Genomic DNA, 21116 nt, shown 5'->3' with positions numbered 1-21116 from the left:
TACATATTCTCTAAACAGGACAAGAATTGTGTCCAGATGATTGGATGAGGTACAACAGAGTGTATAAACTACTAATGGATCTCTTAAGGGTCTAGTACCTGCAGACTACTGTAGAATTGTGTTTTGTGAGTAGTAAAGGGATGATGTGATTCAGAATATACTATGCCTCATTTAGCAAATTTTTCAGGAGACACACAATGGCCAGTATTGATCTAATGTATATGTCCTAGACAGAGGTAGGACTGTATCAACCTAGATCAACAACATGCAGGTAAAGAGACTGGTAAACCAAGTGAATACTCTACCTTCTCAAGCACTTGACAGAATCTGTACCCTAAAACATGGGTACCCAAATGGTATGTATAACTAAGTATTCTTGTAGTCAAATTACCACCTGGCTAATCTACACATTATTGTGCCTATGTTGATACAGTTGTCTTGTATGTAAATATTAATACATCCTCTACAGTAACATACATACAAGGAACAAAGTGTTTATTACATGTAAGCACTCACACAGTATTGTTGGACTTAGGACTATGTAAGAGTATCACAAGTGCTCTTAATGTGTACTCTGACTAGTAGACTTTCCAATCTCTAAAGTGTGATAGTAATGGCAAGCCAGTAAATTTAACATTGAATATGTGATTCATAACCCTAATAGAAGTAACAGTGTGCAGAATCATACCACACAGTAGATCCTGCATTAGATATTTGTAGTGCTATACATTAGGAAAAAGTCTGATTCCATATATAAGCTTGTATATTATATTTTAAAACATATTTTTTATATTTAATATACAAGCTAAAGTAAGGTTTAACTTTAATATATAAAGAGAATACAAGCTATATAACAGTATGTAAGACAAATACAAGTATTACATTATATACAGGGTCACTTCAAGATATACATTGTTATATATAATATGTGTATGAGTTATATTAAGTACGTAAATCTAATCTAAGCTGTATTAGGTATATACATAATAAATAAATTTTTTTTAAGTACTTATAATAATGTTAAAAGTACTCTGACTATCTTGTAAAAGAGCAAATAATTTTTAAGTTGAATATAAATCTACAGTAATCTATTTACTATATTGTATGCATAATATAGGACTTATTTTGTACGTACAAACTCAATAATATAAGTAAGATCACTCACTTATGTGATCAAGCATTGAAGATCGAGAGCATATAATGACGCATTCCTTCTCGTCACTCCTTGCTTCCGACCTTCACCATCTCCTACAACCCTCTGCCACCCGTTCGACATCAAGTTGCACTTGTTCTCTCCACTCCAGTCCTCTGTTTGCAAGCGTCCTACCAGCAGGCACTCCGCCTGCAACAACCTAGACCAAAACATTGCTGTACTCGTCTGAGTCGTCTCTCCAATCTGCCATTGCAATGCCCGCATGAGCCTCAGATCCTGCGACGACACGACCCAGCTAGCTACGCCGTCCTTCAATGTAAAGCGTAAGCAGTCAATCCACTTCATCATAAGCTGCAAAATAGTTGCTCATCCATCTCCTCCCAACTTTTTATCTCCCTTCCATCGCTCCCGCTCCTCGTTCCGCCGCTTGCGTTTCCTCTCCGTCGTTGTCCTCCTTTTTTTACGCTCGCCTTCCTTTTTGCGTTCGCATTCGCACATCCGCACTGTTCACCAATGCCGAACGACTTCTTCAATATTTCCATGTATTCGCGTACTTCTCTCTGCTCGGAAACGCAAGCAACAATCGACGAGCACACGCTCGTGACAATGTCCATGTACGACCACTCTCAGGCGCAATCCTCTCTCCGACCCCCGCGCACTCTCCTTCCCCACCTATCATCCCATGCTTGACATCACCCTTGATGGGCCCACGCCATGTGCATTTACATTCCTCAGTGCCGTCCATGACACCATTTTGAATAACGGAAGCACTAGCCACCGCTCACCCCTCCTGAGCCAAGTTCGTCCACAGCATCCACTTCACCCCCTCCATTCAAGCCAGAACATCCCGGAGATACACCTTTGAAGACATCCACAACTACTACTGATATTGCACCTCTGATTGCACGTTGTATCCAGAGCTTGCAATGCGCTTGCACAGACACGCTTTCCCCTGCAGCTCAAACTAGCTTGTTCAACGCTCTGGATTTAACCCAGGTGAACCACTCACACTCGCTGCACACTGTCGCGGTGCGCCCATCTTCTCTCTTTTATTGTCACTCGCTTATCACTCTAAACTCGTCTCACAGGCGCAGCCTCAACCTCCACAACCTGCTCGACCTTAATTCACACATGCACACAATTCAAATTGCAGGAACCGAGCGACGACTAAAGCGTGGTGACAAAGACTACATCAAGCAGCCCGAGAATGCTTTCTTCCTTCTCCGGGGGTTGTTATTAGATAGTTTATTTGTATTTACATATTTCTTTGGATATATTTAATTTATTGCAATTGTACAAACGACTATAATAATAATAAGTGAAAAGTATTTCAACAAGCTGTAAAACTTAGATACACTTATAATGCCTTGTACATATTATATTGTATATCAGGCTTCTTAAAATATGCAAGCATTATTAGACAATATTTGAATCTTACTTTGATATATTTACTTGTACATATTCCCAAGATTAATAAGGACTACACAGGACCACATATCTTAAGAATAACAATAAAGAATATGGTACCCATATTTTCCCTTATACTACTATATATAAAAGTTACTTCGAAATATGTACTTATATAAAATTTAAATAATTTGAAAAATTTATAACTATATATGCAAATACAAGGATAAAGACTTTTTGCTGATGATACATTAAATCGCCGATTCCGACAAACTGAGTCCAGATATTTGTGCAATGGCCTCAGAATATCTGGAAATCTTTCCTCATTACTTTAGGCTACACAGTTAATATGACAGCTGATCTATCTATACGAGACCTAACGCAAGGGTGTCTCACGTCATCTTGAAATGTCTGCCGTAACATCTCAAAACCCATTTACCTTTTCAACTTCTGTTACCATGCATGCGATCCACCAGATACGAGAATACTGTATGCACGTCTGTTATATTTTTCATCTATCATATAAGGATAGAATACGCACTCGCTACCAGTGACAAAGCTGGATGCGTCAGACGCTAGCCAAACAGCAACGCCACGAAGCTCGTGAGGCCTTCCCATTCTCCCGAGAGGGCTTTCCGACTTCCATTGCTCCAGGAAGTGAGGCTGATCCCCGATGACTGTTGCAGTCAACCTTAATGTAGTTTAACAATTACAGCATCCGGGGACAAGACTTGGAAGAAACTCACTGAGTATGAATATATCCTGGTGAGATCGTATTTACACGAATGTTCTGTAGTCCAAGCTCGCAGGCTAAACTTCTGCCCATTTGTATCACGGCTGCCTTACTAGTATTGTATGCTATGTTATTTTGTCCCTGTACGCACAAAATTGTAAGTCGCTTGCTTGCTATCACTCTGATAATGCTCTTACCCTGTTCGTCATATGCCCACTCAGTGATGCGATCAACATGATACTGCCAGGGTTACCGAACTTGACCATCTGACGACCAGCTGCTTGAGCCGTGTAAAAGGCACCATTCACGTTTACATCCATTAGCTTTTGGAATTCTTCAGCAGAATGAGCGAGGCAATCCTCTGCAACTCTGATGCCTGCAGCAGCAACGCACGTATCCAAGCGTCCTTCCCTCTTAACAATATTCTCCACTGCATTCCACACTTCTACCTGATTCGTTACATCTACAGATGTATACTCCAGTCTTGTGTTGCCTGCTTGTCTGAGCTTTGATACGTATGATTGAGCGGCTCTGAATGTATTGTCAGGCTCGAACGGGAGGTCGAGGCAATACACAGTCGCTCCTGCCTCTGCTAGTGCTTCTGCCATTTCCAGCCCCAAGCCACGCTGCCCTCCAGTTACAACTGCTACTCGACCTACAAGTGAGAACTCCTCCTTAAATAATGTGGCTTTTGGCTTGAAAAATGGATCCGATGCAGCACGGAGAGCTGCTTCAACACCTATTGGTCCATGCGAGAGATTGGATTGATACTTCGGACTATGTGTCAAGGATGTGGTGGAAAACTGCCGACATGGAAGCAAATTTCTGGCTGGAATATGTTTGACTAGAGAGTTCCTCTTGACAAACGCTGATACAAGCTTAGACATGGTTAACAGCAACGGCACTTGATTTTTTCGTTTTCAGAACCTGATTCAAATGATTACTTTGACTGTCAGGGCATGCAAATTGACATTGACTCGGAGTCCCAAGAAAAGTTAACTGTTGTATTATAATTTGTGGCGCTGTATTATATACCTTTATATCCCCTTAAGATGTAACTTTGTACCTTTTCAGGTCGTGGGAAATGAAAAGGACCCAGACATCAGACTATGGTGAGACAGATGGATTGTGAAACAGAACAAACTGACATTCTTAAAGCCAGGAGGGTCCTTTTCATGTATTCTACAAGGAATCATGAGAGCTAAATAATGACCTGCTTCAGTGTATTCTACTGAGACTTAATATCGATTTTCTTATCGCTTATGAGCGCGAGATCGAAAGGAAAATATGAAATCCCATGAAGGAATGAAAACGAGGATCGACATTGCAAGTTCGTCTAAATGGAGAAATAAACGGATCACGTGCTGCTAACTTTGGTCAGCAAGACAAAGTAACAATCCGAGGCTCGCAAACATGAAGGCTGATTCTCAACTACGACATGGAATTATTCCAGTGATCCAAAGAGATGCAGGACACAAGACGAGTAATTAACGAGGGTGCTCTCTCGCAACCGTACAATTTGTTTTAGAAAAAGGCTGAACATTCCATGAAAATAATCCATGGCTAACTATAATACCCTGGACTATCATACTTGCGTGCCACTGGTAACCATGATGCTAAGCATAGAATTATGAGTAATAATATCACGCAAAAATGAAGAAGTGGCGTACTCGCTGCCAGTGCAGAATGCGGAAGCATCTGATGCTAGCCAAACAGCTACGCCACGAAGCCCATTTGGCTTCCCCATACTTCCTAATGGGGTTTCCGAGCTACATTGGTCCCAGGTCTGTTGTTGCGCCTCAGTCGTTTTTTCCGTAGTACTTGGAGAGCAATTTTAGTATACGTGCCAATAAGCCAAAGCAAACACGAACGGGGTATTTATGTACCCCAGCGATACTGTGTTCACGCGGATGTTCTTTGGCCCAAGCTCACACGCCAGGCTTCGGCCCATCTGTAAGATGGCGGCTTTGCTCGTATTGTATGCAGTTGAGGACCGATTCTGAAGCGATGATAGATAAATTGTCTTTCCGAGAATGATGGACATTCATCTTACCCTGTTTATGAGATGTTCGCTCACTGAAGTGATCAAGATAATACTTCCTGGTACTCTAAACTTGGTCATCTGGCCACCAGCAGCTTGAGCGGAATAGAAAACACCGTCCACATTTACCTTGAACTGTCTTTGACAGCCTTCCTTGGAGTGTTCAAGACACGGTTCTGCCACTAGGACCCCCGCGGCTGCAATACACACATCTAGACGGCCTTCCTTCTCCGCAATAATCTCAATAACGTCCCAGATCGCCTTCTGGTCGGCCACGTTTACAGATCTGTACTCAAGGCGTGCATTTCCGGCCAATCCAAGTTTCGAGACGTACGCTTGCGCGACATGGAACGCCTTGTCCGGTACTATAGGGAGATCGAGACAATAGACAGTTGCTCCGGCCTCGGCGAGTGCCTCAGCCATTTCCAAACCCAGTCCATTCTGTCCTCCGGTGACAACTACGACCCGGCCTACAAGCGAAAACTCCTTCTCAAATAGTGTAGGCCTTGGTTCAAAGGAAGGGTCCGCTGCAGCGCAGAAGGCCGCCTCAACACCGACTGGTTCATGAATTGAGACCGGGTGTGCTGTTGGGCTGTGCTGTGGCATCGTCGTAAAAGTCATTGATAGGCATAGGTAAGGTGACAGCTCCTCCTTACCGGCTTATTTACTCTTGTAGGCGCTTATGCCTATTCACCAGACGCCACTGACAATGCGACCTAACACCAACAGTCACCATTCCGCAGTTAAACTTAAATGCGTAAATTGCGTTAACCACGCTTTACCTAGTCCATCTGGTCCGATGAAAAGTAAAAAGGCACCAGAGCTCATAATTGTAATACTTACCTTGTATCATTCTCCTAGCGGGATGCTATTTACGAATACCAGGAACACACGTTACCCACTTCTTGAGGCATGTCTCTTTACATACCAACAGTGAAACATTATGCAAATGAAGGAATTGACGCACCATAGGCTCCGACGCGTCTAGAAAATGCCAGCAAAAAAAAAGTCAGGATCAGTGCATCTTCGTCTACCATGCATGACAGCACTAGTAACCGATATGCTCTGTATGAATCATCAACGAGGTGTGGTCATCAAAGTAGGGCCCTGTTACTTTGTAAATTGTTCCTTGTTGACCCAACTCCCACACCGATTTCGATACTATTTATCCCTTTGGAGTTAGGTATAAGCTGAAAAAGCAGTCCCCACGGTTTTGCTGTCTAAGAACCGTGAAGAAGTACTGACACCTGATCACTCCTCCGTATTTTCTCGATCAGAAGAAACTAATGTCGTACATGAACGCTGAGGACTTTGAGACTCGAAGGATTGATTTTCAATTATGGAGCCAAACTCGTCCAGACCTGTCTCAAGGTTTTGCGATGCCCGAAAGATGAACCTGTGGTATGATTGTTAAGTAAGATACAATAACGAGGACTTCAAGATCTACGAGCAGAACTGTGAGACCATAACATTAGGAAACCTATCCCGTCGGGCAAATTCCGCACTTTCCCCAGCAAATGCGGCAAACTCCTGACTGAGCCTTTCCCCGTCGAGCAGCACCACCAGCCCGAACTTATGCAGTTCCTCGACGACTCTGAACACCCAGGGACCACATTCTCCGAACTCATCGTTCTCGGGCACATGAACAGTCTTTGCAACATCTTCAAGTTGAGAGATGGTGAGTTCTCCTTTGCTTGCGTCGTGAATCTTCAGAAGCGACGATAGGAACATATTTCCCTCTATCTTTTCCGACCTACACTGGTAGGCCCACGTAGGAGAAGTGGCATGGTCTATCCGAATGTGTACAACGCGGCCAGACTTGGTGTCTGTGGGAATGATGAACGCAATGTGTGGAGAACGCGCTTGGGTAAAGCCAGCAATGTACAAAGACCCGACAGTGAAGATCTGGTTCGACATCTGGTGACGTAATCAGTGGACAGTGCCTTGTAAATTTTAAAACAACTTCCAACTAACTGAATAACCCACCTGAAACTGTTGAGTGGATTTCCGAAGACGTTGCCCTGTTTTATGCACGGCTAACGGAAAGAGTGAATCACGTTCATCCTTTTGAGAGCTTGAAACTGGATCAAACTGAGTCATTCTTTTATTGTGTTCGAAATTGGACTAGAAGCCTTAGAAATTCCAACATGCAACCAGCTTCATCGTGATACTCATTTCCTTACTCTAATCCATGTCTCTGGACACATACGGCATATATCATATATTCATGAAATGCACGCTGTTTATTCTGCTTTCTCGCTTCTCGTTGCAATACTCTTTCTCGAGTGCGTAGAATACGTTAACCTCGTTTTGTCTGGCCCATCTGGTTCGATGAAGGGAAAGGAGATAACAGAGCTCATACAACTAATGGGTGCCAGGAACGGGGGTTATGCACTTCTTGAGGTTTGTCTCTATACATATCAACACCGATACACCGTGCAAATGAAATACGAGAGGCTCCTCCACGCCACTTCATAAATAGAGACTCTGGAAAATACTAGCGAAGGAAGTCACGACTTTTACATCTTTGTCTACCATGCATGATGACCACCAGTAACCAATATGCTATTTATGAATTGTCAACGAGGCATAGTCATTAAAGTAGAGAAAAATGACGCACTCGCTTCCTGTACAAAAGCTCGACGCATCTGACGCCAACCAAACAGCTACTCCACGGAGCTCGTGCGTCCTTCCCATTCGATTAAGTGGGTTCTCGGATCCCCATTTCTGCATGAGATGTGGTTGTTGATTGATGACTGTAGCTGTAAGACTTCAGACGAGATGTTAGTGCAATATTTTTTATTAGAAAAGCGCAGCACGACCGTACTAGGTGTAAATGTAGCCTGGCGAAATCGTGTTCACCCGAATGTTCTTCGGACCAAGCTCACAGGCTAGGCTTCGGCCCATCTGTAACACAGCACCCTTGCTTGTATTATAGGCGATAATACTTTGATCCTATTGGTCACAAGATAAATTATCACGTACTAGCGGCCAAAGACAACAACCCGCTTACCCTATTCATGAGACTTCCACTCATTGAGGCAATCAAAATGATACTGCCAGGAGTACCGAATCTGACCATCTGACGGCCGACAGCCTGGGCCGTGTAAAAGACACCGTTCACATTTACGTTTATCTGCTTCGAGAAACCTTCCGCGGAGTGATCAAGGCACTCTTCGCCAGCCGATATGCCCGCAGCGGCAATACATGCGTCCAAGCGACCCTCCTTCTCAGCAATCTTCTCAACGACATCCCAGATCGCCTTCTGATTTGTCACGTCCACAGTCGCGTATTCAAGACGTGCACCATCCCCTAAACCAAGTCTCGCAACGTACTCTTGCGTGGCACTGAAAGACTTATCTGGCTCCAAGGGCAGGTCGAGACAATACACCGTGGCTCCCGCCTCCGCTAACGCTTCAGCTGTCTCTAAGCCGATGCCACGCTGTCCGCCAGTTACGACTGCTACTCGGCCTGCAAGCGAAAACTCTTTCTGCAATAACGTAGGTACAGGTTTGAATGATGGGTCTGAGGCCGCACGAAGCGCTGCTTCAACGCCAATCGGACCATGAGGAGAAGTCGAACGGAGATTCGGATTGCGTGCCAGTGAAGAAACAGAGAACCATCTGTGTACTGAAGATCCGGGAACTTGAAGGCACCTACGATGCAGGAGCTTTCTGAGAGAGGCTGACATGGGAGAACTAGAGAACCATGTCCTTCCGTTGAGATTTTAAGAGCACTTTATGCGAAGGGCGATTGCGTGCAACTGGCAGAATAGAAGGTCTTCCCGTAAATTGATGAACAGAGCTATGCTTCTATCTCCTTGAGAAGACTTATTCCTTTGGTTCGATTTGGATCCGGGAATTGAAGCCTATCGAGACACGGTCCGAAAGATCAGCCAGCTTGCACTGGGTCAGAGATTTCTAAGCTAAGCAATCTAATAAACATGTATGAAAACTTTTACAAAGCTTACCTTCTCTAACCTGGGTATTTCACTATGTATTGTACCCAACATTAGGCAGTGTAAACAAGCTAAATGAGACATATTTCATGGACGCAAGAAGAGGATGGATGAGACTAATGAGAATGAACAGGGATGAGGAGTTGTGCGAAAGTCGAAAGTTGAAACCGTGCGTGACCTTTCTTTACATTATATAATATGTATCTTAGGTAATTACATTCGTTTTACGAAAACTTCGACGAATATCGAATAATAAATAAAGCTCATAAACAAATACAAATTCGCGCGAAAGGGGTGAGCTCTTGGGACATACGTCCGTGCATTCTGTAATTCATCCAGCCAATCATCTGATCCTATGCGCGGTGATGGGCCGATTTGCATATCCAATAGTTTATTTTCTCCGTTAGATAAGACCTTGAGACTGATTCTACATTGCAACTGCACAAAAAACGAGTTCATCAACATGAATCTGTGAAGGACGCACAGAACCAGTGGGTGGAAGGAGAAACAAAGCATGTCATGCTACCACGAATGGTGACCGCCAGAAATTAAGATGCTGCGATTGAAAAGCGCGTCCATTATTATAGCATCATGATAATAAGATGGAGGTAATACGCACTCGCTGCCGGTGCAGAAGCTCGATGCGTCCGAAGTAAGCCAGGTGACTACACCCCGCAATTCATCCGGTCGTCCAACTCGACGAAGTGGGTTCATATCCGCCCAGAAGTCGATAAGTCCTGGCTGAGACTTGAGAAAGGCTTTCGTCATGCTACAAAACTGTCATCAGAGTAAGGTCTCCCACTAAGATCTAAAGCAACGGACTTTGTAAGTATATACCCTGGTGAGATAGTGTTCACACGAATGTTCTTCGGTCCGAGTTCGCAGGCCAAGCTCCGACCCATCTGAATAACAGCGGACTTGCTTGAATTATATGCAACGCAGTGTTGATCCTGTAATAGATCATGAGGTCAATGTCACGCGATAATTATTTAGATACAAATAATCTCACCCTGTTGGTGACACTGCCACTCAAAGATGCGATCAAAACGATGCTTCCAGGAGTTCCAAATTTGACCATCTGGCGGCCCGCAGCCTGGGCGGTGTACAAAACACCATTCACGTTCACATTCATTTGCTTCTCGAACCCTTCTGCTGAATGCTCTAGACACTCCTCCGCAACTAAGATACCCGCAGCAGCGACACACGCATCCAGGCGGCCTTCCTTCTTTGCAATCTTCCCAACGACGTCCCAGATGGCCTTCTGGTCTGTTACGTCAACAGACGCGTATTCAAGTCGTGCATTATCGGATAGTCCTAGCTTTGATACGTATTTCTGCGTCGCGCCAAATGACTCGTCCGGCTGACTGGGCAGGTCGAGGCAATACACTGTCGCACCAGCCTCCGTAAGAGCCTCCGCCATTTCGAGACCCAGACCCCGTTGTCCTCCTGTGACCACTGCAACACGACCTGAGAGTGAGAACTCATTCTGCAGTAGCGTAGGCCTAGGTTTGAAGGACGGATCCGATTCAGCAAGAAGTGCCGCTTCGACACCGACCGGGCCATGAGAGGAGGGTGACCCAGACCTCGGATAGCGTGGCACGGCTGACGTTGACAATCTCCTACATACAGCAGGAGTAACTGCTATGGTATGCTTAAGAGATGAGGTTCTTTTCAGTAATTGTGAGATAGGTATGGGCAACATGATTAGCAAAAGCGATAGACGATACCATTCGCATGCCCGAGGTTTATAAGGACAATAGAGCCAACTAATACGTACATGAATAAAGCCACACAGTGTCACCTGGTCCTTATCTTAAGAAGAGCTTATGCATTCGTGAGATCCATACCTAAATTTCTATGATTAAACTAGCACAGTAGCCACGGCCCACTACACCAAAATGAGAACAGTTCTTTCGAAGCATGTTGTTTAATGGGTCCATCCACTTTATCATTTGATCTAGACTGTCCTTCGCCAGCATGGTGCGACAAAGCAGCTTAGTGTTCCAGCTCTTAATACAAGCCTACAGATCATAAGCTTAAAATGTCGGGTACTTTCACTAACCCGAGACTGATAAGGCCTGAGGTAAACGTTTCAAGTTCTTGAATTCTCAACATGCGTTTGCACGTGAATTAATTCACACGGTCACGGTCCTCTGGAATTCGCAATCCATCCCCTGTGGTACCGGAAACGCTTCATTCCTTCCACAATGCCCTCCTGGGACTGAGTCTGGAATAGCCATAATTTCGAAGACACCAGTGTGCACGCCCCCGGAAGACTCAAAAAGCAAGGTCTTAAACCGGCTTTATCTCTGATTTGTTGCAACACGTATCAGTGTCTGATAGATCACTTTTCGACCGTGCAAGAAAGCTACCTGTTATTCACCATGCGCGAAGGTCTTCGCCTCCTGACGGTAGCTGGCTCACCCATGGAGATTCTGAGATCAGAGATGGACATGGTGTGATGCTTCATCGCGATCAGAATAACACGGCAACAGACCGGCTGAGGCCTTAACTCAAATATGCTTGATGAAGCCACAGCTACAAAAAAAGAGGTTGATTGTGGATGAAGAAGTACGATCGGTATCTGTGGTTGGGTGATAAGGGGTTGTTTGATCAATACAGCTACGGTGCCGGTCAGCTTCTTCTTTTGATCATCACCTGCAAGCTGTATGAGGTTGCGGAGACTTTTGTGATTACCATACCCAATCGACATATACTGAATCAGATTTCGTTTTCAAGGTTTAAGTTTCGAATGACTACCAGCGCAAGTATATAAACTGCGCTTTCATCTACCACCTGTATCCATCCACTTCTCTAACTCAACACATATTGCCCGCAGATCACGACCATGCTCGCCAGTCGAGCCCCTTCAAGCTTTGAGCCTGATGTTGAACAAATAGTGCCTATGTTCACATCTATTGTCGACGCGGAGTACTTGCAGGTGATCGTTACTTGTCTCTTGGTCTATGACATCCGTGCGTCCGTCGTTGTAGATGCACAAATCGATTTTGCAGATTTCATCTTTTCTGCCTTTTCTAGTCATAACACTAGATAAGGAAGTGAGTATGTCTTACTGTTGACTCCTTGTGCAGAGTCTCATTACCTATGCCCACGACCAGGCCAAGTATTTCTGGGTGCGTGTTTGCTTGCTGGCATCGTGTACATTGTGGAGTCAAATACTATTTATCATACAGAAACGTTCCATGAACTCCGTTCATATTATATTCTTTGCGGTAGGATTAAACACCGCCTAAAAACCACAGACGACATAATACCACTCCCCACAGAATCGATATATCGGGTTGGTAACTGCGATTTTGGGTCTTGCTAGTAAGCATACAACGTCCATTGCAGATGCGATCTGGGGTCTTATATCGACACAGCGTTCACATTCCATGTGAATCACGCCATGTAAGTTTGCCTTTTCCTTCCATCTGCAGTACCCTCGCCAAAGAATTTACTTTATTTAGATGTGCGTATCCTTAGTTAACCTTGATGGATACAACGTATCTAAACTGGGAGATCAGGTACGACAATCGCCTGGGTCTGTGGTCTCGGTGGTGAGTATCGCGCGAGCTATTTTGCCTAACGAAATCGCCAATCATCTCTTGCAGACTGGATAATTATTATGTCGATCGATTGTATATAATTTAGTACCGAGAGTGTGAAGGCCATCCGCAACTTAATATTCACTATTATAGATATTCTTATTTTGCGTGTCCTTGCGCTCTATATGCACAGTACGTTCTCGTGCTATCAAGTAGCTAACTCGCAACACTAATCGGTTACGATCAGATCGTGCTCTATCTTATATTCTCAAGTCAATTTTTATACTCGAGTCAGCGGCTACTCTTGCTGCAGTTATTGCTAAGAACGTTTATGCAGAATGTACGTCTAGTCACACCAGTTAGTCGATAGTCATCTGACATCATTTCAGTGGCTATTGGTATACTGGATGATAAACACACGCTGTGCGGAGACTTCAGAATCTTACCTAAGTGGGCTAATGTTATACCTTGGCGAGTTAATAAATTTATTGTTATATCGACCAGAGACTGATTCTACATAGGTCTCTGCCAATGATAAACGGACTCCTATTGATGTTCCTAGCTCTCTACAAGGCTTCACAATATTGGAGGGATTCCGCGAGCATCAAAGGCCTTGGACTTGTCAAAGTTCTCATTTTAGATCAGGCTATTTATTTCCTTTTGTATGTTCTATCTTTAGCTGTAAATGCGTTCAACTTGCTGATACAAGTGTAGAACGATATTCAGCCTCCTGTCACTGATTATCTCGAGCCAATACCTTGGTCCGAATCCCGTGGTCGGCCTTGTCCTCAGCGAGCTGGGAAGCCCTATACTACTGTGCATTCTTGGTAGCCGCCTCTTGTTTAATCTGAAGGAAGCCGGAGAACGTGGACAAAACATGGGAACAAGCTACAAGGTACCGACTCTAAGCGACATCGAATTCTCTTGAAGGTATATAGTAAGAGCTGATGGGCGGCGGGTTTTTGTGTCTAATAATTGTTGTACACGTTTGTATGATTTATACGGTTCGATATCTGACACATTCCGTGTCGGTTAGCTTTGTGGTGGTGGAAGAGAGTTTGTCCCAAAGAACTGAATGTTTGGAGGCTAGAATCCGGTAAATACGAATAACGACAGAGGCTTAGTGCACACCCAATCAACTTGTGAGCGCATAATTCACTCACCTCGGAGAATGCTTCAGCGAGTGGCAAATCTTTGAAGATTTTGTATCGCACTGGTATGACTCTAGTATGCGCGAATTTTCGTTGTCGCAAACAAGGATTTTTAGCATAGTAAGGAAATAAGGCAAACCGAATCATACATTTGGTACAATTAGGGAATAATTAATTGCTCACCTCTCAACTGCTCCAGCATCTGTGTATCTGTCAAACATCGTAAGTCAGAAGCAAAACATTTAAAACGCGACATGCAATAATATCGATAGAAAATACTAAAATAAAAATATATGCATACCGTTCCCACGAAGCAAATGAATCCCCGAATCGTACTCCTTCAATGGAAATCAGCCCTGGAAGCTTTCCTTCTCTTGCCAGGCGCGTCTGATTTGCTATGTCGTCTGCCATGTACTGTGCCACTCGATCGGCGAATTCATGCTTTAAAGTGAACTGCAATTTGCGCCAGGAATGACTTCGGATTACGAATGAACTTAGACGAAAATCGAAAAGAACATACTGTTGAGAGAACAGTAACCGGTCCTGTGATGTCTTTATATGATGTTGCCATTTTTAGCTTGATGAACTCGAGGAACCGGAGGGATACAGTTATGTTTTCCTTGATAATCGCTGTGCTAAACCAATCGACGGAGGGTGAGTACGGTCGTCACGAGCAGCCTTCTGCGGTAGAAGGTACCCCGTGCAGAAGGTATATTGTCCGATGTATATATACCTGCCTAGCTGACCGAAAACTCGCACGGCCAGCGCAAATCCATAGATCCCGAGGGAGCGAAGAACGGCTACGAATAAACTACAATAAGGAACAAAGTTCCTGGATGGACAAATTGCAAATTTCTGCTAACTGAAAAGGTACTTCTGCATCCTTTACAGTGATCCATAGTATATATTTATCGAAACTGCTGCGCAAATGTACAGGATCGCAGTTAAGTCAAGCCCCAAATGTCAATGTCGAGCGCACAATATAGTATGAACAAGCAATTTTCCTTCCGTTTTTAAGCCTGCTTGCCGCGCATTGCGTCATCCCTACATGCAGGCCGAGCGGATGCGAAAAAAAAAGTCAGTTTGAAAGGTGGCGAGTCTATTCGTCCAATGAAAATATGCAATTTTTCCTATTTCATAGGTATGGCGGGATATGTACAATATTACATCCAAGCACATTTGACGCACGACGTGCTAAGACTATCTGTCATGTGTCTATACCATTATCTTCCGACGATTTCATTTGCCTCGCTGCCCGCGAATCCACTCCCAGAGGTCACCGAAAAAAGGTTCCGCGCAGCAATAATGCATGAGCAACAATCGAATCTAGGGTCCGGATATAACGATTTCGAATTTGCATCCGAGGTCCGAGATCGGGCTCGGGCTCAGCGCGGGAATCTTCTATTTTTTCGGCACCGGGACCGAGTCTGTCGGAAAGAAATGGATAATCGGTTCCTGCCAAAGATCAGGCAAACAATAAGAAAGCTCATTAGACTCGGCCAAGCGAGAAAGTCTGTTCACGCACTCCAGCAAAGGACTCCGCCAACGCATGGTTCTTGAACGCCATGTATCGTACAGGTATGACTCTGCTCAGCGAAGTTATTTTAAAAAATTTAAGCACCATTACGGATGCAGCAAAGTGCCAAATTCCCAAAACGCAATCAAGTCAATCAGTTTTACTTCATCACAAAGTAAAAGAAAAAATGACGGAGTCTGCTTACCTTTATTAGCGAAGCAGCAGAATTAAAAATCCCAACATCACAACCAAGCCAGTCAGTTTTAATTGATCACAAAGCAAGAGAAAAGAGAAACGAATGGACGAAGTCTGCGCACCTCTCCACGGCGTCCGGGTCAGAGTACCTTTCCCACGAGGCGAACGTATCTCCATATCTCACACATTCAATATGCAAGAACCCCGGTACTTTGCCTTCCTTCGCCCGGCGCAACAAGTCAGCCACGTCATTCGCCATGTACGTCTCCACCGCGTCTGAGAACTCGGGTTTGATGTTGAACTGCGGAATGACAGTTTTTTAAAGGTAAAGTTCGAGAATCGACATCGAAAGTTATGGGCGGCAGAAGAAGACTTACAATGGTGAGAGAAGTGACGGGACCTGAGATATCTCTGTACGAAGCCGCCATACTAGCTTCTCCGTAACAAAAAGGATGAGGAGCAGAACCGGCGATGTTTAGGCTCTTCTCTTATACCTGGCCACTCCTCAAGTAAATTGGAGAAAGACCGAGAAGAGTGAAAAGTACGCAAGAAAAAATGGAAAGACCGCGGATGCATGAGTTTTATAGTCTCCGAATTTGAAGGGAAGACCAGGATGGTCAAGCGAGAGGCGTGGCTTACGGCAAAACGGGCACGACGGAAAAGCATGAAACCACTCATTGAAGTGTTAGACGGGGCTGTCGCAAGCCATACATACTCGCACTCCTGAGCCCAAGGGTGGTGAAACGCGCACTTTGGTACGGTACTGAGATGGCCACTCCAGCTCTGCATAGCAATCAACCTTGCCAACAAGCGTCAGAGCATTGTGGTGGCTGAGTGAGAAACGCCTAAATATATTTCAGAGTATTTCAACGCGTTATTTTAATAATATTTACGTAAATTGCCAAGATTAATTAAGATCAAACACTAGATGCTTCCGTGTTCACCACATCCTTCGTTTAATTCTAACGAAAAACCTAAAATGTATTCAAAAAGCGCGTATGATACATCCTCACCCGCGATTAGGCCAGGAACAAGTTGGAGCGGAACAAATCGCAAAATTGAGAACGTGCAATAGGAACAAAAAGAGACATAATTGTCCGAGGACTTAGATACCAACGAAATTAAATGTCAGAAAAGTCACGGGTCAAGGAGCGGAGCACGCTCCTCATCATCAGCCGCGTTCCCATTCCTATGCGCCGTTAAGTGCCCATACAAACTCTTCAGGATCCAGAACAAACTCAGGCATGCGAACGCGAGTGCACACCAGTGAATGAACGCACTGCTCCTCTGATGCGTGAATATCGCGAACAGCGCCCAAGTAATTGCAACGGAGCCGGCAAGGTCGCCCTCAGGTGCAGAAAACGCGTATGTCGCTGCCGTAGCTTCGAGGAAGAACAGTCCTGGATAAGGAAGATTTGATAAGAGCACGTATTTGAAGACAACAGACCAGAAACTTTCCTAAAAATACGAAGACATAAGTCCAGGCACCCGGACGATGAGTAGCTGCGTCAGGCCCGAAAGCCTCGAACAGAGATAGCACGACCAATACAGTCGTCCAACCATGATACAGTGAGAAGGGGAGATGAATGAAGAGTTCATCCGCCCACTTGGTACTCGCGTGGTTGCGACGAACAATGTAGTAAATATGCGTCACGGCTGACGAAACGAACAGCGCGAAGAAGAATGACGCGACGTATCGTTGGTGGGACCAAAGGCTGATATAAATTGCGTTAAGCACGGCGAGTAATGGGAAACGCCATGAGACGCCATCGATTATCACACGCTTTCCACTTGGGAAGAATTGATATACGATGAACCCAAGCAGCAGAACATGAATGAGTGACCTGTAGCGATTATACATGAGCATGCAAAGGATTGCAACTGGTAAAACTACGGACCAAATAGTGAAAGCATAAGGAGCAGGTGTGAAAAAGGTTTCCTTGCCTGTATGGTAAGAACCTTTTGGGATAGCGACGGAATATATGTTTGAACCGAGGAACAAGAAGTAAACGACGACGTTCAAAATCTGTATGATCGCATAGTCAGAGAACTATCCTAATTCGAAATATTTCGACACGAGCCTTGAGTAAGATTCCGTCTTTCCACGAGCTATTAGCCATATCGCTACACTTTGAGAATGCAATCTAGTACTTGAAGAGCAAACTCACATTCACACTGCGGAAGGAGGTAAAGTTAGGAGGCGGAATCAACACTAAATATCGCGCTTGCGTCACGTGGCGAACATTCTGGATAATGTGCGTGACGTCATCACTTTGCTCTCTTGAACTCAAGAGTCAAAACTGGCTGTTCACTGAACGTTCAAACTCACCATGCCAGAACCTCTTTGTTACAAAGAGAACAAGTTATTAAAGTCTTCCTATAACAGGTGTCAATTACTGTTTAATATTTGTCTGCAGAATGCCTGTTACCCAGACACTCTTGACCTGCTGAATATCAGGTGCTATCAAGGGCATAACGATTCACGAAGATCAAATCGCTGATTTCTTTCAATTCTAATATTCATTCAATTTCACTATTACGTTTAACATCATGACAAGCGCACAATTACCGCACTGTCCCTTCTTGACTGTGCCAGAGCATTGCTGGCCAGGTGATTACTCGTCTCCATAAACCATGTAGCGAATCTCCTTGCGCTCATTGTCTCCTATAATCTCCGTGACGACACTTGGGTCGGGAAGTGGTTCCACAGTCCTCTTTCCATTGGGTCCTTCACGAATAATCTTGTGATGGTAACTCGTCGACCTATAAATGCCGTTGAGGGTCATCTCTCCGGAAGGATTGTTAAGCAGCCAGTTGACATCCATCCCCTGAAGAGTGTTTCAGCGTCTACCTGGGACGATGAAAGAATAAAGCTTACCCAATAGTAATGATCATTGTACCTATTTCAACCGTCAATAATGATGAAAACGCTCTGAATAACTTGCATACCTATCTCCTTTAGCTAAAGGTGAAATATAGTAAGACCATAGTAACTGAAGTACAAGAAATTGTGTACATACTTCCAATTCTGCCGTCCACTCCGTATCTCTGGTTTTACGGTTCAGAAAATGCATGTTAGATTTGTAAAATTTCGTACCTGGCCATATTCGGCAACTCCAGTAGTAGTTGTAAGCTCACGAACGATAGACACTTTCTCATGGGGCCCAATGCTGGTTGAACAAATGTAAGCGAAGTCCGTAGTCCATATATCAGGAGAGTTTGTGACCCACGTTATGTCCCAGGTGTTGCTTACTTGGTACGAACGCTCCCTTGTCTCGCTCTGAGTCGATTCCGTGCTGATCGAGATACTGAACTCGGATCCCCCAACTCCCGGGATCGTGATGGACTGGCTGAGACTGATGTGCGCTGAAATAACAAGTCTCTTGAATCCAGCATTCTATAGTGTATTAATGTAGAGTGTACGTACCACTGTTAGTAATTGACAGCGTTGCTGTATTAGTCTCAGTCCAGGTCTCACCCCAGTTTGTGGTGAAATCCTGTGAGTTCTGCAAGTTGTCGTAGCTCCAAACCGTCGTCTCTTGAGAAATACTGTTGACAGCCTGGCCTTTCACATACGGTTCGCCTTTGAGGACATTGTAGCAATACCACCTAAGATTAGAAACGATGGAAGTATCATAATGGTCAGGCGAAAGTGAGAAAGCAAGGGTCCATGACATTCACTCACTGATAATCTAAGGCGATGCCACTGTTTAGAAAGATATCGCCGAGCCCTTGCATAGTGTAACCACGCTCTGCATTTGCTCTGTTGTAAACCTGCTGGATTGGCCAGCCGAGGTTGGAGAGGTCTTCCCAAGAGGTTCTAGGACGCGACATGTTGCGAATAGCTTCGAGAATAAATCGAGTGCTGTAGAAGTTCATCTCAGTACAGAACTCTTTTATATTCGCGTAGAAACGTTACATAAGACAGCTTTCTCAACTGGAACTGTACAGTTATTATTGCCAGTAACATGTGTATATCGGAAGACGCAATGTGCGGGCCAACGTTCGTCGGGAAGTTGCATGTCAGCCACAAGAACTGAAGCTTGCCACGAAACGGCATCATTCTTCTCACATGGAACTGGGATCGCTAAAGGGGGTTGGGGGATGATGTATTGCCCTCCGTATGTATAACCCGCAATCAGATCATTCCATTCATGTTTTGTACAGCAATCGAGTTCAGCTAATTGCACTTTCCCCGGCCCGCAATATCTTCGTTCAGCCTGTAACAGCTGAAAACAATGCAAGTACGGAATTGAGTAATTCGTAATTAATCATTTGTACATTACCTCAATCACTGATGCTATTCTTCGATTATGCATAGAAGCCCTCACCCAGTGAGCTGTTCCATTTTATACGTCAATTAAATCTTATCCTGAACGCATTTCGTCTTATTCTCCCCTGTGAGTCGTGGCAAACGTGACCGACCGCCAAATGGTCTAACGGACTTGCTTGTAACATGCACAGCGTAGTACAGCTAGGGAAATTCACTTAAAAGAAACGACATGCAATTCACCGTATTTAGTGTGGACGCCAGCTTCAGACATGTGAAAATGTCGCACCCTCCGCCATTTCGATAGGATTGTTGACGGTCATCGCCCACTGTCCGAGTGCCTAGGCTAACGTTTACGAGAAATCCCCGAATTTCACGTTTATTTCATAATCACTTCTTGAGGAGTTTGTACAGGGATAAAAATGATTCCCTGTGATGTGGAGCTCGCTAACTGAAGACACAATTCGCATCCATTCATATGGATAAAGCGGAGTCAATACACATGACATTATTGAACCTGGCTGTTTAACAGAGTGGCTTCATCGTGGCAATTGATCGGTTTACTTACTTATTCGAGTAATGACATGCACAGGGCCAAAGGTTGTCTTTGCACATTCTCGGCTCAAGTGAGATCTAGTATTCTGTATAACTTAAATGGTAGGACCCATAAACTGGTAAGAATTAAAGAGCCAACCTATAATATCATGTATTTAGACCTGGTCTAGCAAATGTTACATAACGTACCTTAGAAAGTCTTGTGCTGTTGAGGGTCTGCCGCATTTGACAACACTGGATGAGCTTCCCACCAAAGCAACTAAATAATATGCGTCCATTACACATGTCAGTAAGGCGAGCTGGCGAAAATGTGCTCACCGGAGCACAGACAGGAGCCCTAGCAAATGTAACATAACGTACCTTAGAAGGTCTTGTGCCGTTGAGGGTCTGCCGCATTTGAGAACGATAACACTGGATGAGCTTCCCACCAAAGTAACTAAACAATACGCGTACATTACACATGTCAATAGGGCGAGCTGGCGAGGACGTGCCCATTGGAGCACAGATAGGAGCGCTTGGGTGAGTTCATCCCGATAACAATTGCTCCCTAGAATACTCTGAAACGTCAGAAATTTCGTTGAACCGTTTT

At 44.5% G+C, this 21116-nt stretch overlaps 12 protein-coding genes across 12 annotated transcripts; 3 read left to right on the top strand and 9 right to left on the bottom strand.

Moving 5' to 3' along the window:
* Nucleotides 1–1415: 1415 nt before the first annotated feature.
* On the top strand, nt 1416–2277 carry FOMMEDRAFT_160298 (uncharacterized protein; the record flags this gene model as incomplete). Its single annotated transcript, XM_007270071.1, has 4 exons — nt 1416–1469; nt 1516–1869; nt 1928–2182; nt 2242–2277. 4 exons carry the CDS (start codon nt 1416–1418, stop codon nt 2275–2277), a joined length of 699 nt encoding a protein of 232 aa, XP_007270133.1.
* Nucleotides 2278–2500: 223 nt separating this feature from the next.
* On the bottom strand, nt 2501–3901 carry FOMMEDRAFT_136434 (NAD-binding protein; the record flags this gene model as incomplete). The annotated part of the gene is made up of 5 exons (XM_007270070.1): nt 2501–2519; nt 3018–3047; nt 3102–3251; nt 3307–3474; nt 3528–3901. 5 exons carry the CDS (start codon nt 3899–3901, stop codon nt 2501–2503), a joined length of 741 nt encoding a protein of 246 aa, XP_007270132.1.
* Nucleotides 3902–4808: 907 nt separating this feature from the next.
* On the bottom strand, nt 4809–6234 carry FOMMEDRAFT_142710 (NAD-binding protein). The gene is made up of 7 exons (XM_007270069.1): nt 6178–6234; nt 6117–6125; nt 5991–6050; nt 5347–5931; nt 5165–5292; nt 4964–5113; nt 4809–4909 (listed from the first exon to the last, which is right to left on the bottom strand). The coding sequence occupies exons 4-7, from the start codon at nt 5755–5757 to the stop codon at nt 4879–4881; spliced, it is 720 nt and encodes a 239-aa protein (XP_007270131.1). The 5' UTR covers nt 5758–5931; nt 5991–6050; nt 6117–6125; nt 6178–6234; the 3' UTR covers nt 4809–4878.
* A 351-nt stretch (nt 6235–6585) lies between these two features.
* FOMMEDRAFT_160296 (uncharacterized protein) lies at nt 6586–7434 on the bottom strand (the record flags this gene model as incomplete). The annotated part of the gene is made up of 3 exons (XM_007270068.1): nt 6586–6730; nt 6782–7251; nt 7321–7434. 3 exons carry the CDS (start codon nt 7432–7434, stop codon nt 6586–6588), a joined length of 729 nt encoding a protein of 242 aa, XP_007270130.1.
* A 225-nt stretch (nt 7435–7659) lies between these two features.
* FOMMEDRAFT_128009 (NAD-binding protein) lies at nt 7660–9229 on the bottom strand. Its single transcript, XM_007270067.1, has 4 exons — nt 8348–9229; nt 8162–8289; nt 7955–8104; nt 7660–7899 (listed from the first exon to the last, which is right to left on the bottom strand). Exons 1-4 carry the CDS (start codon nt 9023–9025, stop codon nt 7866–7868), a joined length of 990 nt encoding a protein of 329 aa, XP_007270129.1. The 5' UTR covers nt 9026–9229; the 3' UTR covers nt 7660–7865.
* Nucleotides 9230–9814: 585 nt separating this feature from the next.
* On the bottom strand, nt 9815–10994 carry FOMMEDRAFT_160294 (NAD-binding protein; the record flags this gene model as incomplete). Its single annotated transcript, XM_007270066.1, has 4 exons — nt 9815–9848; nt 9912–10061; nt 10130–10242; nt 10302–10994. The coding sequence occupies 4 exons, from the start codon at nt 10992–10994 to the stop codon at nt 9815–9817; spliced, it is 990 nt and encodes a 329-aa protein (XP_007270128.1).
* A 1146-nt stretch (nt 10995–12140) lies between these two features.
* FOMMEDRAFT_170378 (uncharacterized protein) lies at nt 12141–13768 on the top strand (the record flags this gene model as incomplete). The annotated part of the gene is made up of 13 exons (XM_007270065.1): nt 12141–12267; nt 12332–12351; nt 12412–12426; nt 12487–12525; nt 12580–12622; nt 12676–12705; nt 12820–12852; nt 12907–12933; nt 12994–13032; nt 13088–13180; nt 13230–13290; nt 13362–13502; nt 13555–13768. 13 exons carry the CDS (start codon nt 12141–12143, stop codon nt 13766–13768), a joined length of 882 nt encoding a protein of 293 aa, XP_007270127.1.
* A 104-nt stretch (nt 13769–13872) lies between these two features.
* On the bottom strand, nt 13873–14562 carry FOMMEDRAFT_31094 (uncharacterized protein; the record flags this gene model as incomplete). Its single annotated transcript, XM_007269812.1, has 5 exons — nt 13873–13926; nt 14004–14064; nt 14175–14201; nt 14293–14444; nt 14512–14562. 5 exons carry the CDS (start codon nt 14560–14562, stop codon nt 13873–13875), a joined length of 345 nt encoding a protein of 114 aa, XP_007269874.1.
* A 574-nt stretch (nt 14563–15136) lies between these two features.
* Nucleotides 15137–16518, top strand: FOMMEDRAFT_22887 (uncharacterized protein). Its single transcript, XM_007269776.1, has 4 exons — nt 15137–15446; nt 15517–15577; nt 15825–16003; nt 16080–16518. The coding sequence occupies exons 2-4, from the start codon at nt 15557–15559 to the stop codon at nt 16144–16146; spliced, it is 267 nt and encodes an 88-aa protein (XP_007269838.1). The 5' UTR covers nt 15137–15446; nt 15517–15556; the 3' UTR covers nt 16147–16518.
* Nucleotides 16519–16839: 321 nt separating this feature from the next.
* Nucleotides 16840–17822, bottom strand: FOMMEDRAFT_136431 (uncharacterized protein; the record flags this gene model as incomplete). Its single annotated transcript, XM_007270064.1, has 4 exons — nt 16840–17084; nt 17146–17546; nt 17601–17728; nt 17784–17822. The coding sequence occupies 4 exons, from the start codon at nt 17820–17822 to the stop codon at nt 16840–16842; spliced, it is 813 nt and encodes a 270-aa protein (XP_007270126.1).
* Nucleotides 17823–18317: 495 nt separating this feature from the next.
* Nucleotides 18318–19536, bottom strand: FOMMEDRAFT_187205 (cytolysin; the record flags this gene model as incomplete). Its single annotated transcript, XM_007270063.1, has 8 exons — nt 18318–18530; nt 18581–18602; nt 18652–18664; nt 18705–18750; nt 18800–18872; nt 18933–19068; nt 19130–19311; nt 19388–19536. 8 exons carry the CDS (start codon nt 19534–19536, stop codon nt 18318–18320), a joined length of 834 nt encoding a protein of 277 aa, XP_007270125.1.
* A 1181-nt stretch (nt 19537–20717) lies between these two features.
* On the bottom strand, nt 20718–21022 carry FOMMEDRAFT_160288 (uncharacterized protein; the record flags this gene model as incomplete). The annotated part of the gene is made up of 2 exons (XM_007270062.1): nt 20718–20786; nt 20888–21022. The coding sequence occupies 2 exons, from the start codon at nt 21020–21022 to the stop codon at nt 20718–20720; spliced, it is 204 nt and encodes a 67-aa protein (XP_007270124.1).
* Between the last annotated feature and the right edge of the window lie 94 nt (nt 21023–21116).

Source organism: Fomitiporia mediterranea (genome assembly GCF_000271605.1).
Source record: "Fomitiporia mediterranea MF3/22 unplaced genomic scaffold FOMMEscaffold_11, whole genome shotgun sequence".
In the NCBI taxonomy this organism is placed as follows: domain Eukaryota; kingdom Fungi; phylum Basidiomycota; class Agaricomycetes; order Hymenochaetales; family Hymenochaetaceae; genus Fomitiporia; species Fomitiporia mediterranea.
Note: the sequence above shows the minus strand (reverse complement) of the source record. Positions and strands in the feature narration are given on the sequence as shown.

Excerpts from the sequence above, each read along its gene's own strand:
- FOMMEDRAFT_142710 (XM_007270069.1), bottom strand. The coding sequence starts at position 5,757 with ATGGCTGAGGCACTCGCCGAGGCCGGAGCAACTGTCTATTGTCTCGAT. Across the intron at positions 5,293-5,346 it reads GCGAACATCTCATAAACAGG|AATCGGTCCTCAACTGCATA; the intron begins GTAAGATGAATG and ends TCATCGCTTCAG. Across the intron at positions 4,910-4,963 it reads GCATTCTGCACTGGCAGCGA|CATCATGGTTACCAGTGGCA; the intron begins GTACGCCACTTC and ends TTCTATGCTTAG.
- FOMMEDRAFT_128009 (XM_007270067.1), bottom strand. The coding sequence starts at position 9,025 with ATGTCAGCCTCTCTCAGAAAGCTCCTGCATCGTAGGTGCCTTCAAGTT. Across the intron at positions 8,105-8,161 it reads CCAGGCTACATTTACACCTA|TCTTACAGCTACAGTCATCA; the intron begins GTACGGTCGTGC and ends TCTCGTCTGAAG. Across the intron at positions 7,900-7,954 it reads AGCTTTTGTACAGGAAGCGA|CATATTGGTTACTGGTGGTC; the intron begins GTGCGTCATTTT and ends ATTCATAAATAG.
- FOMMEDRAFT_22887 (XM_007269776.1), top strand. The coding sequence starts at position 15,557 with ATGTATCGTACAGGTATGACT. Across the intron at positions 15,578-15,824 it reads TGTATCGTACAGGTATGACT|CTCTCCACGGCGTCCGGGTC; the intron begins CTGCTCAGCGAA and ends AAGTCTGCGCAC. Across the intron at positions 16,004-16,079 it reads AACTCGGGTTTGATGTTGAA|AATGGTGAGAGAAGTGACGG; the intron begins CTGCGGAATGAC and ends AAGAAGACTTAC.